This window comes from Eleutherodactylus coqui, chromosome 8, assembly GCF_035609145.1.
Source record: "Eleutherodactylus coqui strain aEleCoq1 chromosome 8, aEleCoq1.hap1, whole genome shotgun sequence".
Lineage (NCBI taxonomy): Eukaryota > Metazoa > Chordata > Amphibia > Anura > Eleutherodactylidae > Eleutherodactylus > Eleutherodactylus coqui.
The window spans coordinates 33,615,360-33,633,034 of record NC_089844.1 but is presented as its reverse complement, the minus strand read 5'-3'; the positions used below and the strand labels follow the sequence as shown (position 1 = coordinate 33,633,034).

Here is a 17,675-nt window from a genome sequence, read left to right as displayed (position 1 = left end):
GTCAGGCCGCCTCTGCAGCAGGAACATGAAAGCGCCCTTCCCCCTTTAATGTCCACAGTACGTTGCTGCGGACAGCCGCTGATGCATGAGCTGTCAGCCGGGGATCGGCGGTCAGGCAGCACTGAGGCGCCTGGCTGCTAAACACTGAGGCGGCCGCCCGCTAACACCTGTGAGCACGGAGGCAGCGTAGCAGACGGAGGCTCCACATCTTACGCCAGTGGCCCACCGGCGGTCACAGAGAACACAGACGCCGACGGCAAGCGACCTCACTGCACACAGCCACCGGCCAGGACGTAGCCTCAAGATGGTACCAGGGGACGGCTGCTGCACTCATACAGATGGGAGCCTCCAGATGCGCCGCTCACCTTTCACAGAGCCGCCGGCCGACAGCGACCCCAGATGACTGAGGCAGCAAGCGGGAACGAGCGTGCAGATCCAAGGGGGGACGGCAGCTACAGTAACAGTGAGGGCTGCATCGACTGCATTTCTTTGTTTTTTGAGGCCCCCGGAAGCCTTAGGGTGAGGGTTACTTATGTTCTTTAACTTTTACAGGTCCTCATTTCAGCTGCTAGGACCTTAGTGTCTTCATCCTATCAGGAGCTAGGGGTGTGAGAGGGGCGTTCTCCCTGCCAAACCCCCAGCTTCCAGTGGCGACAAGATACACTAATACCCTCTGCAGAACCCCAGGGATTTCCTGATGGGATCTCTGGAGCTGTATCCACTTATCTTTACTCTGTGCATGCACCAACTCCATTCAGTGGCATACAAAGTGTATTAGAGAGGGTAGGTAGCCAGAAGGGAAGTCTGCTTTCCTGCTGGCTTTGATGCTTCATCCCCAGCCTGTAGCTGTAGTCTGTGTTTTCTTTTTCTCCTCCGGTCTGTGCTAATATGCACAGCTGTACATTATAGTATGGAGTTTGAATAAATATTTTGAGCCTGGAGTCTAAAATCATTCTGAGGTCTGCAGAAGGGCTCATGTGTTTCGGAGTATGAGGCACATGGCTTTGAAAAGTTTGTACTGTCCATATTTTTGGCTTAATGTTGACATGTTGTCTATGGTGATGATACATCACCGGGCTATGGCAGCCGGTTGTGACCACAGATGTTTTGTCATCATGAAGGAAAGGACTATTGTGGTATGTAAATTGCTGTTCATATGCAGAATAAAATATTGTTCTGTAGTGGTGTCTTCAGCTGGTTTGGGGATCCTTGAACAAAGGTGTTTAGGAAGTAAAGGGGTATTCCCATCCACAAGATGTGCAATAAAAAGTTTAATCGGTGCAGGACAAGTATCTGTCCTTGAGTTAGGGCCCTCATCAAGCTCAACCACTCAGTGTGGTGGTCCGGCGGATGGAAATAGCCGAGCACTCTTTTTGCCATGCTGTTTTCATAACTTCAATAGAAGTCAATGGGAATTAGGCAAACAGCGTAACTGTGAGCTACGCTGTTTCCATAAGTCAGGAACAGCGTAGCCCGCTGATCTATGCTGTTTGTGTACCTCATATTGACTCCTTAAATAGGTTTTCTCATTAAACACCTTTATCTCCTATCCACACGATGGGGAAAAAATGTCTAATTGCTGTGTGTCTTACCTGATTTCTGCCTTTATATCCGTGCAATCATGTGGCGTTATCACTTAGAAGAAAATGTAATGAGAAGTTCCTTGTTCTATTTATTTTTGTTTTACTGAAATCATAGAAAAGCACTTTAACTTGGGCTAGATCCCTTGTGTGAATGCAGCAATGGTCTGCATGGTCGACCACTGCTCCATTCACTTCTATGGGATGAAGTGAGATCAATGCACATGGCAATCTTCCTCCATTCCATAATAGTGAGTGGTGTACGCATACAACCGCTCTGTTCACATGGGGTATTTAGTGTGTGCAGATTTCAGAATTCCTGTGGGTCCCAGTGGTTGCACCCCCAGCCATAAAACATTTATCCCCTATACTGTGAATAGGGGATAAATATCTTTAATAAAAACACCCCTTTAATGCAAATCTTGTCATCAAAACTAGTGCATTTTATTTACCTATTATACCATTATTTCTATATCTAATCTTCACTATTGTAAATTACATCAATTTGTTTTTAAAGAAAGAAGATTGTTGTCAACTGAAAGAGAATGGCACCTGTAATGGCAATGAAGCCACGGACAAGCATAATGGAGTAAATGGAGTCAACGGACAGCATGAAGAGCCTAATTCTGTTTCAGGAGATGTACGTTTTGTTCATTTTATATATATATATACACCCTGTGTCCCTGAAAATAAGACATAGCTTGATTTTTGAGGATTTTTGAGGATGCAGAATGATTTTTCAGGCTTTTTAAATATGCTTGAAATGTAAGCCCTGCTCCAAAATTAAGACCTAGTTACAGTTAATAAGAAAAAGCTATTTAATTAGTGTCCAGGCAGCCATACATGTAAAAAAGTTAAATCTTTTGGAACAAAAATTAATATAAGACACTTGTTTTCAGGTATATACTAGAGATGAGCGAGCACCAAAATGCTCGGGTGCTCGTTACTCGGGACGAAATTATCGCGATGCTCGAGGGTTCGTTTCGAGTAACGAACCCCAATGAAGTCAATGGGCGACCCGAGCATTTTTGTATTTCGCCGATGCTCGCTAAGGTTTTCATGTGTGAAAATCTGGGCAATTCAAGAAAGTGATGGGAACGACACAGCAACGGATAGGGCAGGCGAGGGGCTACGTGTTGGGCTGCATCTCAAGTTCACAGGTCCCACTATTAAGCCACAATAGCGGCAAGAGTGCCCCCCCCCCCCAACAATTTTTACTTCTGAAAAGCCCTCATTAGCATGGCATACCTTAGCTAAGCACCACACTACCTCCAACAAAGCACAATCACTGCCTGCATGACACTCCACTGACACTTCTCCTGGGTTACATGCTGACCAACCCGCCCCCCCCCCCCCCCCACAGCGCACACCAAAGTGTCCCTGCGCAGCCTTCAGCTGCCCTCATGCCACACCACCCTCATGTCTATTTATAAGTGCGTCTGCCATGACGAGGAACCGCAGGCACACACTGCACAGGGTTGGCACGGCTAGGCAGCGACCCTCTTTAAAAGGGGCGGGGCGATAGCCCACAATGCTGTACATAAGCAATGAGAAATATAATCCTGTGCCACCGCCAACAGGAGCTGCACACGTGGGCATAGCAATGGGGAACCTATGTGCCACACACTATTCATTCTGTCAAGGTGTCTGCATGCCCCAGTCAGACCGCGGTTTTTAATTCATAGACACAGGCAGGTACAACTCCCTATTGTGAAGTCCCTGTGGACCGACAGCATGGGTGGCTCCCTGGAACCCACCGGCGGTACATAAAAATATCCCATTGCATTGCCCAACACAGCTGAGGTAGTAATGTCGTGCTTAATGCAGGTGGGCTTCGGCCCACACTGCATGCCCCAGTCAGACTGGGGTTCTTTAGAAGTGGAAACAGATGCATTTATAATTCTCTGTGGACCCACAGCATGGGTGGGTGCCAGGAAGCCACCGGCGGTACATAAAAATATCTCATTGCATTGCCCAACACAGCGGATGTAACGTCAGCTATAATGCAGGTGGGCTAAAAATTAATTTGATTACACTGTAGGCGAGGGCCCACAAAAATTGCTGTATCAACAGTACTAATGTACATCAGAAAAATTGGCCATGGCCAACCAAGAGGGCAGGTGAAACCCATTAATCGCTTTGGTTAATGTGGCTTAAGTGGTAACTAGGCCTGGAGGCAGCCCAGTTTAACGAAAAATTGGTTCAAGTTAAAGTTTCAACGCTTTTAAGAGCATTGAAACATATAAAAATTTTTAAGAAAAATTATATGAGTGAGCCTTGTGGCCCTAAGAAAAATTGCCCGTTCGGCGTGATTACGTGAGGTTTCAGGAGGAGGAGCAGGCGGAGGAGGAGGAATATTATACACAGATTGATGAAGCAGAAATGTCGCCGTTTTGGATGGTGCGAGAGAACGATGCTTCCATCCGCGGGTGCAGCTTACGTATTGCTTAGGTATCGCTGCTGTCCGCTGGTGGAGAAGAGAAGTCTGGGGAAATCCAGGCTTTGTTCATCTTGATGAGTGTAAGCCTGTCGGCACTGTCGGTTGACAGGTGGGTACGCTTATCCGTGATGATTCCCCCAGCCACACTAAACACCCTCTCTGACAAGACGCTAGCCGCAGGACAAGCAAGCACCTCCAGGGCATAGAGCACGAGTTCAGGCCACGTGTCCAGCTTCGACACCCAGTAGTTGTAGGGGGCAGTGGCGTCACGGAGGACGGTCGTGCGATCGGCTACGTACTCCCTCACCATCCTTTTACAGTGCTCCCGCCGACTCAGCCTTGACTGGGGAGCGGTGACACAGTCTTGCTGGGGAGCCAGAAAGCTGTCAAAGGCCTTAGAGAGTGTTCCCCTGCCTGTGCTGTACATGCTACCTGATCTCCGCGCCTCCCCTGCTACCTGGCCCTCGGAACTGCGCCTTCTGCCACTAGCGCTGTCGGATGGGAATTTTACCATCAGCTTGTCCGCCAGGGTCCTGTGGTATAGCATTACTCTTGAACCCCTTTCCTCTTCGGGTATGAGAGTGGAAAGGTTCTCCTTATACCGTGGGTCGAGCAGTAATCCGTAGTGGCCAGAATGCGTGTAACGCGAGGGTCACGAGAAAGGCATCCTAACATGAAGTCAGCCATGTGTGCCAGGGTACCTGTACGCAACACATGGCTGTCTTCACTAGGAAGATCACTTTCAGGATCCTCCTCCTCCTCCTCCTCCTCCTCCTCCTCCTCAGGCCATACACGCTGAAAGGATGACAGGCAAGCAGCATGGGTACCGTCAGCAGTGGGCCAAGCTGTCTCTTCCCCCTCCTCCTCATCCTCCTCATGCTCCTCCTCCTCCTCCTCAACGCGCTGAGATATAGACAGGAGGGTGCTCTGACTATCCAGCGACATACTGTCTTCCCCCGTCTCTGTTTCCGAGCGCAAAGCGTCTGCCTTTATGCTTTGCAGGGAACTTCTCAAGATGCATAGCAGAGGAATGGTGACGCTAATGATTGCAGCATCGCCGCTCACCATCTGGGTAGACTCCTCAAATTTTCCAAGGACCTGGCAGATGGCTGCCAACCAGGCCCACTCTTCTGTAAATAATTGAGGAGGCTGACTCCCACTGCGCCGCGCAAGTTGGAGTTGGTATTCCACTATAGCTCTACGCTGCTCATAGAGCCTGGCCAACATGTGGAGCGTAGAGTTCCACCGTGTGGGCACGTCGCACAGCAGTCGGTGCACTGGCAGATTAAACCGATGTTGCAGGGTCCGCAGGGTGGCAGCGTGCGTGTGTGATTTGCGGAAATGTGCGCAGAGCTGGCGCACCTTTCCGAGCAGGTATGACAAGTGGGGGTAGCTTTTCAGAAAGCGCTGAACCACCAAATTAAACACATGGGCCAGGCATGGCACGTGTGTGAGGCTGCCGAGCTGCAGAGCTGCCACCAGCTTACGGCCGTTGTCACACATGACCATGCCCGGTTGGAGGCTCAGCGGCGCAAGCCAGCGGTCGGTCTGCTCTGTCAGACCCTGCAGCAGTTCGTGGGCCGTGTGCCTCTTATCTCCTAAGCTGAGTAGTTTCAGCACGGCCTGCTGACGCTTGCCCACCGCTGTGCTGCCACGCCGCGTGACACCGACTGCTGGCGACGTGCTGCTGCTGACACATCTTGATTGCGAGACAGAGGTTGCGTAGGAGGAGGAGGAGGGTGGTTTAGTGGAGGAAGCATACACCCCCGCAGATACCACCACCGAGCTGGGGCACGCAATTCGGGGGGTGGGTAGGACGTGAACGGTCCCAGGCTCTGACTCTGTCCCAGCCTCCACTAAATTCACCCAATGTGCCGTCAGGGAGATATAGTGGCCCTGCCCGCCTGTGCTTGTCCACGTGTCTGTTGTTAAGTGGACCTTGGCAGTAACCGCGTTGGTGAGGGCGCGTACAATGTTGCGGGAGACGTGGTCGTGCAGGGCTGGGACGGCACATCGGGAAAAGTAGTGGCGACTGGGAACCGAGTAGCGCGGGGCCGCCGCCATCATGCTTTTGAAAGCCTCCGTTTCCACAAGCCTGTACGGCAGCATCTCTAGGCTGATCAATTTTGCAATGTGCACGTTTAACGCTTGAGCGTGCGGGTGCGTGGCGTCGTACTTACGCTTGCGCTCAAACTGTGGCGCTAGCGACGTCTGGACACTACGCTGAGAGACATTGCTGGATGGGGCCGAGGACAGCGGAGGTGAGGGTGTGGGTGCAGGCCAGGAGACGGTAGTGCCTGTGTTCTCAGAGGGGGGTTGGATCTCAGTGGCAGGTTGGGGCACAGGGGGAGAGGCAGTGGTGCAAACCGGAGGCGGTGGACGGGCATCGTCCCACCTTGTGGGGTGCTTGGCCATCATATGCCTGCGCATGCTGTTGGTGGTGCCTCCCCAGCTGATCTTGGCGCGACAAAGGTTGCACACCACTGTTCGTCGGTCGTCAGGCGTCTCTGTGAAAAACTGCCACACCGTAGAGCACCTTGACCTCTGCAGGGTGGCATGGCGCGAGGGGGCACTTTGGGAAACAGTTGGTGGATTATTCGGTCTGGCCCTGCCTCTACCCCTGGCCACCGCACTGGCTCGGCCTGTGCCCACACCCTGACTTGGGCCTCCGCGTCCTCGCCCACGTCCACGTCCTATAGGCCTACCCCTACCCCTCAGCATGGTGTATTACCAGTGATTTGATTTCCCAGGCAGGAAAGAAATTGGCGCAAGCCTGCTGCTAAACGTAGCTGGCTGCGTATGATTTCTGTTTACGTTCTGCACCCACCACACACGTACCCAGAACGCTGAGGACTGTCAGAGGCAGGCCAAATAGAATGTTTCCCTTTTTTTGGTAAAGAAAAGGCCCACTGCGTATATTCAATCAATAATATATGTCTTCTGGCCCTGCAAATGTGTCACAGAACTGCAGGGTTGCAGAGTTATTAACTACAGCAGAGCAGTGATTTTTCCCAGGCAGGAAAGAAATATGCGCAAGCCTGCTGTTAAACGTAGCTGGCTGCGTATGATTTCTATTTACGTTCTGCACCCACCACACACGTACCCAGAACACTGAGGACTGTCAGAGGCAGGCCAAATAGAATGTTTCCCTTTTTTTGGTAAAGAAAAGGCCCACTGCGTATATTCAATCAATAATATATGTCTTCTGTCCCTGCCTACACAATTCTGTCCCTGTAGTATTACTGCAGGGCGCAATGCTCTGCACAGCCGATTTAAAAAAAAAAAAAAAATGCAACACTGCTAACAGCAGCCTGCACAGTTCTGCACATGGTTAAATGTGGCCCTAAGAAGGACCGTTGGGGTTCTTGAAGCCTACACTCACTCCTAACACTCTCCCTGCCTAACCACCACTTCTGTCCCTGTAGTATTACTGCAGGGCGCAATGCTCTGCAGACAGCCGATTTTGAAAAAAAAAAAAAAGGGCAACACTGCTAACAGCACCCTCCACAGTACTGCACACGGATAGATGTGGCCCTAAGAAGGACCGTTGGGGTTCTTGAAGCCTACACTCACTACTAACACTCTCCCTACAGCAGCTCCGGCACCAGCAGCACTGTCCCTCAGCTAACTCACAAGGCATCTGAGGCGAGCCGCGGGAGGGGCCGACTTTTATACTCGGGTGACATCTGATCTCCCCAGCCACTCACAGCAGGGTGGTGGTATAGGGCTTGAACGTCACAGGGGGAAGTTGTAATGCCTTCCCTGTCTTTCAATTGGCCAGAAAAGCGCGCTAACGTCTCAGAGATGAAAGTGAAAGTAACCCGAACATCGCGTGGTACTCGTTACGAGTAACGAGCATCCCGAACACCCTAATATTCGCACGAATATGAAGCTCGGACGAGTACGTTCGCTCATCTCTAGTATATACAATCTGATGTTACAACTCTTTTTTTTTTTCTATTTGTTCTCAGTCTTTTATTACTTCAACCTTTAAGAATATTTTCGTACCCATTCTTCGCTCAAGATTTCAAGCGACTGTAGCCAGTTAGAACTAGCAAAGGAACTGGTGAAATCTGCTTGTTCTTTTCCTTGCCTTTTCCTGTAAACATTCAGCCATAATTTGTATATGCTTGTTTATTTTTTTTTGTAGGTTTGCAATGGGTTGTTTAAAGAAGACGACTTTTTACCTCTTGACCCGACACAAGAGCTGATCTTTCCACCGGAACTAATAGTAAGAAGCATACCTATCAACCGCAGCCACATCTGCAGTACAAAGTACCATATTAAGATTAAACTGCACCCATACTACGAACAAACTAAAGCTGAAAGGACCCTGCTATCTGTTTAATATCATAGTTAAAGGGGTTGTCCCACAAAAAAGATTGGTTGTAGTTAAATCCAACTCATAACTAAAAACTTTGTTTGCATTTACACGTATTGAAAAAAGTTTCTAGCCCTGGATTGTTTGGGGATAATGTTGGAATAGCACCACCTGCTGTTTCTATTCTGTGTCCACCTCAGTCAATGTGGCGATGTGGTCACACTTGCTGAGTCTTGCTATTCTCTCTGCTCCTCTGGGTATGTGAAGGGATCCCTAGTGTGGTGAACTGGCTACTTCTGAAGCTCTAGGGTCTTTTCTGCTCATCAGAATAGATGATGAACACACCCAATGGGAGAGAAGCAAGGAAGCGCAATTCTAGATCCTCGAATATTTGGAGATATAAACACTTTTTAATAAGTGTAAGTGTAAAAAAAAAAGTTTAATTATGGGCTGAATATAACTATAAACAATGTTTTATGTGGAACAACCCTTTTAATATTATAGGTTCTTCAGTTACATCTGTTTGATGTCATACCTGTCATTTGTGCTTGCATAGTCTGATCACTTCACATCATTCCCCTTCCTGTAATCATTCCTTTGTTTCCTACCACATTTTTATTGGCTTTTTTCTCAAGGTGTGGTAATTATCTCTCAATATACACACTATATCCTTATTCTACACTGAAGCCTATTAGACATATCCTTGGCTATCTGAGCACCTGCAAACAGGAAGGTGGACAAAAGTAGGGGTGATGTGACCAATAGGCATGAAGTGGCATTGGAAAGTGTATCAATTGCAAAGTGTGTTGAGCAAAAATGTATAGCAGACACATGTTAATGCACAGAAGGACCTCAGTGAAACTTGACTAATGCATTGGTGTCTGCTAAGTGTAGCTAAGCAAATGGATCTTATTGACAAACTTAGTGGAGTCTTAAAATATCCCAACCTATAGCATTAAGAGGATATCATTGACTTAGTTTCCCAAGATATCCTGCTACAAAACAGCCAAGAGCCAGGGGGCTGTGGAACATCGTCCCTGGTCACATGGTTGCCGCTATCCAATGGATAATGGCGATCACCTGAAAGTAAAAAAAAAGTTAACATTTCACTTCATTCAGCTGAATTGCAAGGATCTCAAGTGGAGGACCCACCCAGATCAACTATTGATGAGCTATCCTGAGGATAGGTCAACAATATTTTAGTCAGAGAAAACTGCTTTAACCCTTTGCAATCCAATTTGGAGTCAGGGTTTCCTAGGGGGCCTTCTCTTTCTGCCATTATACAATGGTGCCATCTGCTGGCTAGACCTAGTACTGCAGCATGTGACATGCTGCAGAGGCCCCCGACAACAGAGCGGCCAGTAATATACGGCATCGAAGCTGTACAGCATTTAATCAGAATGTCTTTAGACGCCAGACAGTGGATTGGAAAGGGTTAAAGGCCACAAAGCTGTGTTAGCTTATATATGTGGCTCTGATGAAGAAACAGAAGAGTTTCTTCAGTAACAGCACCTGTCAGGAAAAAAAGGGAATATTGAAAAAGTGAGAACTTTTATGTTTCTGAACATATCCTTTAATAGAGTAATGGCCTTAGACGCTCTCCCAGTTGAAATACAGCAACAATAACTTATTAATGGTTTTTTCTTTCTTGCAGTTAAAAGACAATGAAAACAAGATGGAGCTGGTATTCCGTGGAGAACGCATTATTTGGTTTTCACCAGCTAGTTTCCAGGAATTACTACAGTTAAAAGTACAATATCCCAAAGCTCCACTAGTTGTGGGAAACACTGCAGTAGGTACGCAGAAGGCAAGATAGAACAAGCTTTACATTTAATGGGCAGGGAGGAGGAGTGAAAATCAATAGGACTTGGGCACACTATCATATTAAAGGTCCACAAAAAGTGTGGTTTTCCTTTGAAAATATGAGATAAAACCTGTTTTGTCCTCGGAATCACTGAAATATTAAACTCTAGTCACAACTGATCATGAAGAGGACTTCCGCTCGAAACGGGAGTGCAGCCATATTGGCTGACAACTTTGACTTGGCCTCTCAGCAACTGATGTTGATTGAACATGCTGATAAAATGATAGTTGGTAGCCCGGTTTTGAGAAGCTAAATTGAAAGTGACAACCAACATGGCTGCAGTTAGTGTTTGATCTTCATCTAAAGATGAGCGAGCACCCAAATGCTCGGGTCCGCGTTATTCGAGTCGGGCTTTTTGTAAAATTTGAGAGCTCTACTCGAGTAACGAACCCCATTGACTACAATGGGAGACTCAAGCATTTTTGTATGTGGAACGCAGGGTCTCTCCCTCTTAGACCAAAAATTTTCAAATGACGCGCGTTGCGTCGCGGCAGGGAGGGGCCAAAACAGGCACGTCACAGCTCGGGCGGGGTCGGGCATTTTTGTATGCGGGACGCCGGGTCCCGAGCTCTTTTTTTTTTTTTTTGTGGTTCTTGTGTTCTCTCCCTCTCTCCCCCAGCCAGCCAAAAAATTTGACATTGACGCATGCTGTGTCGTGGCGGGGAGGAGCCAAAAACTGGGGCGGGGTCGAACACGGCGTGATGCCCGTTCGAGTAACGAGAACCATCGAGTACGCTAATACTCAAACGAGCATCAAGCTCGGCAGAGTATGTTCGCTCAACTCTATCTTCATCCAAATATTTCTTGTTATATAAATACATTGTATATACAAACAATTGTGTTTCACTGGATGTCAAGTCAACAGTTATGTGTGGAAAGTATAATGGAAGATTAAAAAAGGGGTGAAAGAATAAGATGAAAAAAAATGCATAATTCGTTTATCCTCATTGCATCACTATTTATAAACGTACCATTTCTACTAAAGTTCAATCGTTAAAAAAATATAAATCCATGGGTTCCATATTTCTTCACTCTAATATCAAATCTTATTGGTTCCTGCTTTTCACGGGACATGATTAGCTTTATCTTATTATCTCTTAGTGGGCCATATGATCAGCTGATGGATGGAGCCCAAGTTGAAGACCTCTGTCCACCAACTACTGATGACCTATCTAGGGAATTGGCAATCAGTTAAAGTCCAGAATACCCCTTTTAAATTACTATGTTGTTCAGTTTTGTGCAATACTTTTCCAGCTGATGAAATGTGTTGCACCAATTTATGTTCCATGGTTTTTCTGGGACAAAACTAATGATAACCTATTCTTTAGGATAGATCATTAATATGCTAGTGGTTAGAGATGAGCGAGCATACTCGTTAAGGAACATCGCCTTTTTCGAGTACCTGCTGGCTCGTCCCAGAAGATTCGGGGGGTAAGCAGGGGGTGGCGGAGGGGATCGAGAGGGAGAGAGAAATCTCTCTCACTCTGCACCCCGCTCCCCTCCGCCACCCCCTGCAGCTCCCCCAAATCTTCAGGGACGAGCCAGCAGGTACTCGAAAAAGGCGATGCTCTCTCGAGTAAATCGCCTTAACGAGTATGCGCGCTCAACTCTACTAGTGATATACCAGTATAAATATGTCAGTGTTTACCAGAGTTTCGGGAGGAGTTGCTGAACTGCGTATATTAAATGCAGGATTTGAAAAAAAAAATTAAAGAGCAAAGCTCTTCTGGGTCCCATTTGGCCTTGATAAGTATCATATGTTGTGTTTAATATTGACTTGTTTTTACGTCCATTGGCCTAAAGTCTATTTATTTCTGTGAATCCTTTGATGTGGTTCCAGTTGTTGGCTGTTTGCTATGTTTGCCCTCTTTTTCTTTGGATTTCATCCTCTTTTCTTGGCACCTGATGATGTGAATTTTGCCCCGTGCTTCCAGAGGTCATGATAGTTCTTTTGGTGTTTTTCTTTGCAATGTAACATAATTACATCAAACATCATTTCACAGTTCTAATATCCATAAGTGTTTGAGCGACTATAGAAAACATTGCTTTAGTTTAGTTTGTTCTTCACCCACAGTATGTTACCATCTGTATCATAGTCAAAAAGTAACAATTGACGAGCTCTGTGCAGACATTGAAAGAAGAATTGATACTGGTGTATCAAGCAAGTGATGCAGTGTTAGACCTGTTAATGAATCTTGGAAGGCTGAAGACCTCACATCTGTATTTCTTTTCTGACACTTTCTTTTACTAAAAAAAAGTAATGGAAAATGGTCTAAAATGAGTTGCAATTGGACTCGGGAAGCTGTATAGCACCACACTGTTTCTTTAGGGATAGATCATCAATAAGTCCTGGAAAACCCCTTTAATGACAGATATTACATACGTTTAACAGTAGAATGAATTTTGCAGAATGAAGATGGAGCAAAGTCATTTGAAGTGCCACAGATGTGTATATGTGTTGTCTGACTTTCAATTCCCAGTCATTGTTACAAGGCTCGTATAAAGAGTCTAACATTGACATGCAGGAATGCTGCCTTCCAATAGGTGGCGCTGCAGAGGTATTGTTCCATTTCACTTATTTGCATATTACCCAGAGGAGCATGAATGACCCCATAAGTCTCCTCACTCACTCACCTAGGTGCTATCCCTAAGGAGAAAATATAGCGTTCCTGAGAATACATTTGTTATGGCCACTGGCGGTTCCCCTCCTCTCCTCCTTCCACCAGTGTCAATGAATGGCCTCTTTTGGCCTTTCTGTATGGTAGATGCTGCACTGTCCTTTCACCCTCCTGTGACTCCCGCAGGGTGCATGCACGCAGACAGTTCATCTCTTAATGAACCAGCTGCTCACCCAGCTTTACCATCCCTAACAAATCCTGTGGCTTTTTGAGTTATTTTAGGCTGGAAAGTGGCTAAGCAATAGGCTCCATTAGCTATTATGAAGGTGATACTAATTTCTGCTTGACTCCTGATTTTGACTCATGTCTGTTAACCCAACTTTTCTGACTGCAGCTTGTTTATTGACCATGATTTGCTTGATCTCCACCTGCCCCGACCCTCTGCTTGTCTCTGTTTTTGAATGAATTCTGCCTGCCTGATCTTGGCCTGTTGCATAGACTATGTCCCTGCTGTCCCTCCGGTACCTGGTTGTAGTCCTTCTGACCTGTCTATGTCAGCTTACGCTGCACTGAGCCCACTCTTGGGGTAACGGTCTAGGAGCCCCTGCAGCTAAGACCACATCCCTCAAAATGGGGTTAAAGGTTTAAAACCCGAGGATCTCTAAGTGCAGCCTTAAACTGTAGCCCAATCAAATTGGTCATGGGTACAGTGGGTCAACATTCTCATACATAATACATTTTATTTTTGCTTACTTAGGGCTAGACATGAAATTTAGAGGAGTATTTCATCCAATTATCATCTCTCCTACAAGAATTGTGGAACTTCACCTTGTGACTGAGACTGATACGGGTAAGAGCATGCAGTGTAGTAGCCTACATGTAGTAATATTCTAGCATGTGTTTTTGTAAAGAAGCTGACATTTTTATTATAGGAATCACATTGGGAGCGGCCTCTAGTCTTACAGCACTGCAAGACACGCTAAATAATGCTGTTTCGCGACTACCGGAGGAGAAGACCAAGCTTTACCGTGCCCTCCTACAGCAGCTCCAAACTCTGGGTGGTGCCCAGATTAGGAATACAGCTGTAAGTGAACACAGTCGTCAAAATATAATATAGTAATGACATTGCTCTGGCTTAATATCTACTGTTTCTCCAGTCTCTGGGAGGAAACATCATCAGCCGGTCTCCAACATCTGATCTAAACCCAGTTATGGCTGCAGGAGGCTGCATACTGAATCTAGCATCCAAAGGTACTTCAGCACATTAGATTCTATTATTTTGTCATTTTCATTCTTATGCTGTTATTAATGGGACCTGTTGGTTCTCCTGACATGTCTAGATTAGTGTTAAGATCGTGTGGGCAAACTAGCATGGGGCACACACTATCGCAACCAAAGGGGACAGGATGAGTTCACGGGTTTCTGGCAAACTGACCCTGTGCTACTGGGAGGTTGACCTGGCCCTACCTAAGCGGGGATATTGCCCCAATAAGGGCAGCCCAGTGGTCTTCAAATCTGGGCCCTAGCTGATCCTAGGAGCCACACACCAGAACAGGATGCATTCACATGCCACATGAAAGGGACTGAACAACAGGACAAACAGAGCCAGAATACATAGCATACAGCAGCCACAATGCAAACACTAATAGCAGATGATAAGCTGAATATAAATGCGAGGTGTTAGTTCGTACATTGGCCAATGAACTTCAGCTGCAAGGCCCCTCATATCTTGCAGTCCCTACACTAGCAAGGCACAACTACTAGAGGGCCCTAGGGGCCAACCTAGCGCAGACATAGCAAACAAACGCAGCAGACCAAAGTGACACAAAATAAACGTACAAACGGATATGAACCGCAAGACACAGATCACACAGCAAGCTGCAACAGAACACAGATAGCAGGTCACACAGCAAACTTCAACAGACAAGGATTCATGACTACTCAACATGAACACCAGACAGGGACTGACCAGGAGCTGGGTTTATATGTGAGCACAGACCCAGGAGATTGGCTAGCAGGAAGTACCACACCCAGCCAGCTTAATCAATTAATCCTGTAAGGGCTGTGCTGCTAGGAAGCTTAGAACTACAGATCCCAGCAGCACACGTAACAATTAGTAACTACTTCATTCTCTATGAAATAACAATATCGAAGCACCTTTTCTTAGAAATATGCATTGTGCTGTTCCTCTGTTTTTAAAGAGGACCGGCTAGATCCTCTTAAAAGTAGGGTGGGCTGCATATCAGTACTGCTAGATTCCTGCTCACTGCACCATTTTATTTCTTTCTCTAGACCCCATTTGTCAGCCACACTGGCTACCGTTTCATACGGAGGCGTACAATAGCCTTCTGTCAAGTGGGTGGTCTCCACCTCTCCGTGTCAAACATGACGTCAGCCATTGACAATGGCAGTAGAAACTCTCCACTTGATATAAGGCTAGTGTAGGCTCTGTATGTAATGGAAGCCAGTGCAGTCGAATGGGCTGTGTCTGTGTCTAGAATTACAATGGTGATGGAGTTGGTGAGGACGTGGCTGTAAAGGTGGACAGCCCATCCTGTGCTTCAGAAAACCTGATGGTTTTCTTTAACCCCTTTTCCCTACAGCCAGATTTGCCCTTCCTGAATAGGATCCATTTTTCAAATCTGCTATGTGTCACTTTAAGTGGTAATAACCTTGGAACGCGTCTACTTATGCAAGCAATTCTAAGACTCTTGGTATTTTTTTTTATGACACATTATACTTTTGCTAGTGTTGACTTTACGTTGATATGTTTTGCGTTTATTTAGAAAAATATCCTAAATTTAGAGACATTTTTGAAAAATGTACAATTTTCAAAATTAATTTTTGCATTTGGACCGCCACGGCTGTAAGTTACAGGCATGATTCCACTCTGATTACCGGGGGCTCAGCTTCTATTGGCCCGCTGCGCCACACATGTACATTGCGTGTCCTAGAAATGTATGCGTACATTGACAACCGTACATATCCAATACTCCTTTTCAACAGGGTATGTCCCTACATAATGTCATATATGCTCCTATTGACAAATGATAGGGGCCAGTTGTCAATTTTATTCATAGGAGGCGTAACAGAAGAACGGCCCAATGCAGAGTTTTAAGAAAAAATGCTCCAGAATATTTATGTAATGGGAAATACAAGTATTGGCTAAAACAGGCAAAGAGCTGACCGGTTCTCTTTAAGCATCTGCATCTGGTGTATCCATCACCGAGAGCCCCACTGATCCTTAGAGTGGGGGTCCTATGACCCCCCTCTGTCCTACTCACTACGAACCCACTGCCACCCCCTCCCCACAGCGACATGGCGATTTAATGGGACTGACGAGTGTAAATGCTTATACTCTCCTATTTCTGTTAGTCCCGGACTTTTAACCCTTTCCAATCCACGGTCTGACCTATGAAGACATTATGATTTAAGGCTGTACAGCTCCGATGTTGGAAGACGTCCGTCGGGGTTCTCTTACTGTATATTGCTAGCCTCTCTGCTGTTGGAGCCTATCCAATGTGTCACCCTATGCAGTACTGACTTTAGCCAGCAGATAGCGCCGTTGTATAACGGCAGAAAAAGAGTAAGACCCCTAGGAAAACCAGAATATAAATTGGACTGGAAAGGGTTAACTTGTCTTTTGTATAGTTCTCCTTTGTACTCTAATTATATAATCTCCCTTTTTTTGTCTAACAGATGGTACAAGACAAGTTCCTCTAGATGAGTCTTTTTTTGCAGCTACAGGAACCTCTTTCCCTAAACCTGAAGAAGTCTTGGTTTCTGTGCATCTGCCTTATTCTAAGAAAGTATGTTTAGATAATTGTTAAAGACAACAAAAAACTATGCTTTTAGGCCTCTTTCAAAGCAGCGTATTGGTAGACCATCGTAACACGGATTCCTAATACAGAAGTATTACAGATGAGGTTGCATCAGCATGGCATCAGTATTTTATCCGTATTTGCATCTGTAAATGCTTTCATTGGTTTTATTTTATACTGGGCAACAACAGATCAGATTTTGCCCAATAGAAAATAATCCCAGTGAATGCAATTACTGATGCATTCATAGTTTGATCACTCTCCATAAACCACAATGGATGTATTAGATCCATAAAATGGATAAAACTAGTGCATGCTGTGTATATTGTATACGCCCATGTAAATAAATGTAAACATTCTTATTACCAATCACAGAAAATGGCCATTACTTACTGAGTGAGGAGTGCATATAGATGCATCCTCCTCTCACCATGCAGGTAGCTGACTACCAAATGGAGGAGCCAATAACACCTGTGAGGGCACCGATAAAACACCCACTCACACTGCCTCCTGATAATGAGGGGGGTGGCTGCTTGGTGTAAACTCCCTCACATAGTGGATACAGGGTGCCAGACCATCCTGATACATGTAGTTCACCATGCAGACCAGCAACCTATTAATGACGCCATGATAATTCGGCGGGTTGCCCTGCATATCCATCAGTGAACCACATTGGTACTGCCACCCTGGGCTCCCCCTGGAGTCTTAATGCCACACTGCATGTGAATGATAGATAATAAATGCAAGCATTGGTTGGATGTTGGCCAAGATACATGAGCCCACTAACCACTTCACGGTTCCTTGCGTTGTAGTAGGTTCCTACACTAATATAAATGCATCACAGAAGGGGAAATCAAGAATTAAAAACAATCACAGAACAATGGCCGTTACTTACTGAGTGAGGAGTGCATTTTTGTTAGTTCCGTATTATGGTCTTCCAAACACAAGTGAAATACAGATGTGAAATGCGCTCATCTGAAAGAGACCTAAATATCAACAATACATGTCAATGTTCCATTAAAGAAGTATTC

The 17,675-nt window shown here is 46.1% G+C and overlaps 1 protein-coding gene across 1 annotated transcript in view; it reads left to right on the top strand.

Moving 5' to 3' along the window:
- LOC136576288 (aldehyde oxidase-like) overlaps window positions 1-17,675 on the top strand; it is a 104,950-nt gene that overhangs the window by 28,851 nt on the left and 58,424 nt on the right. Inside the window, exons 7-13 of the mRNA XM_066575465.1 lie at window positions 2,098-2,220; window positions 8,171-8,251; window positions 9,996-10,137; window positions 13,581-13,673; window positions 13,756-13,907; window positions 13,981-14,074; window positions 16,523-16,632. Of these exons, the coding sequence (XP_066431562.1) occupies window positions 2,098-2,220; window positions 8,171-8,251; window positions 9,996-10,137; window positions 13,581-13,673; window positions 13,756-13,907; window positions 13,981-14,074; window positions 16,523-16,632 (795 nt within the window). The remainder of the gene's footprint in view (window positions 1-2,097; window positions 2,221-8,170; window positions 8,252-9,995; window positions 10,138-13,580; window positions 13,674-13,755; window positions 13,908-13,980; window positions 14,075-16,522; window positions 16,633-17,675) is intronic.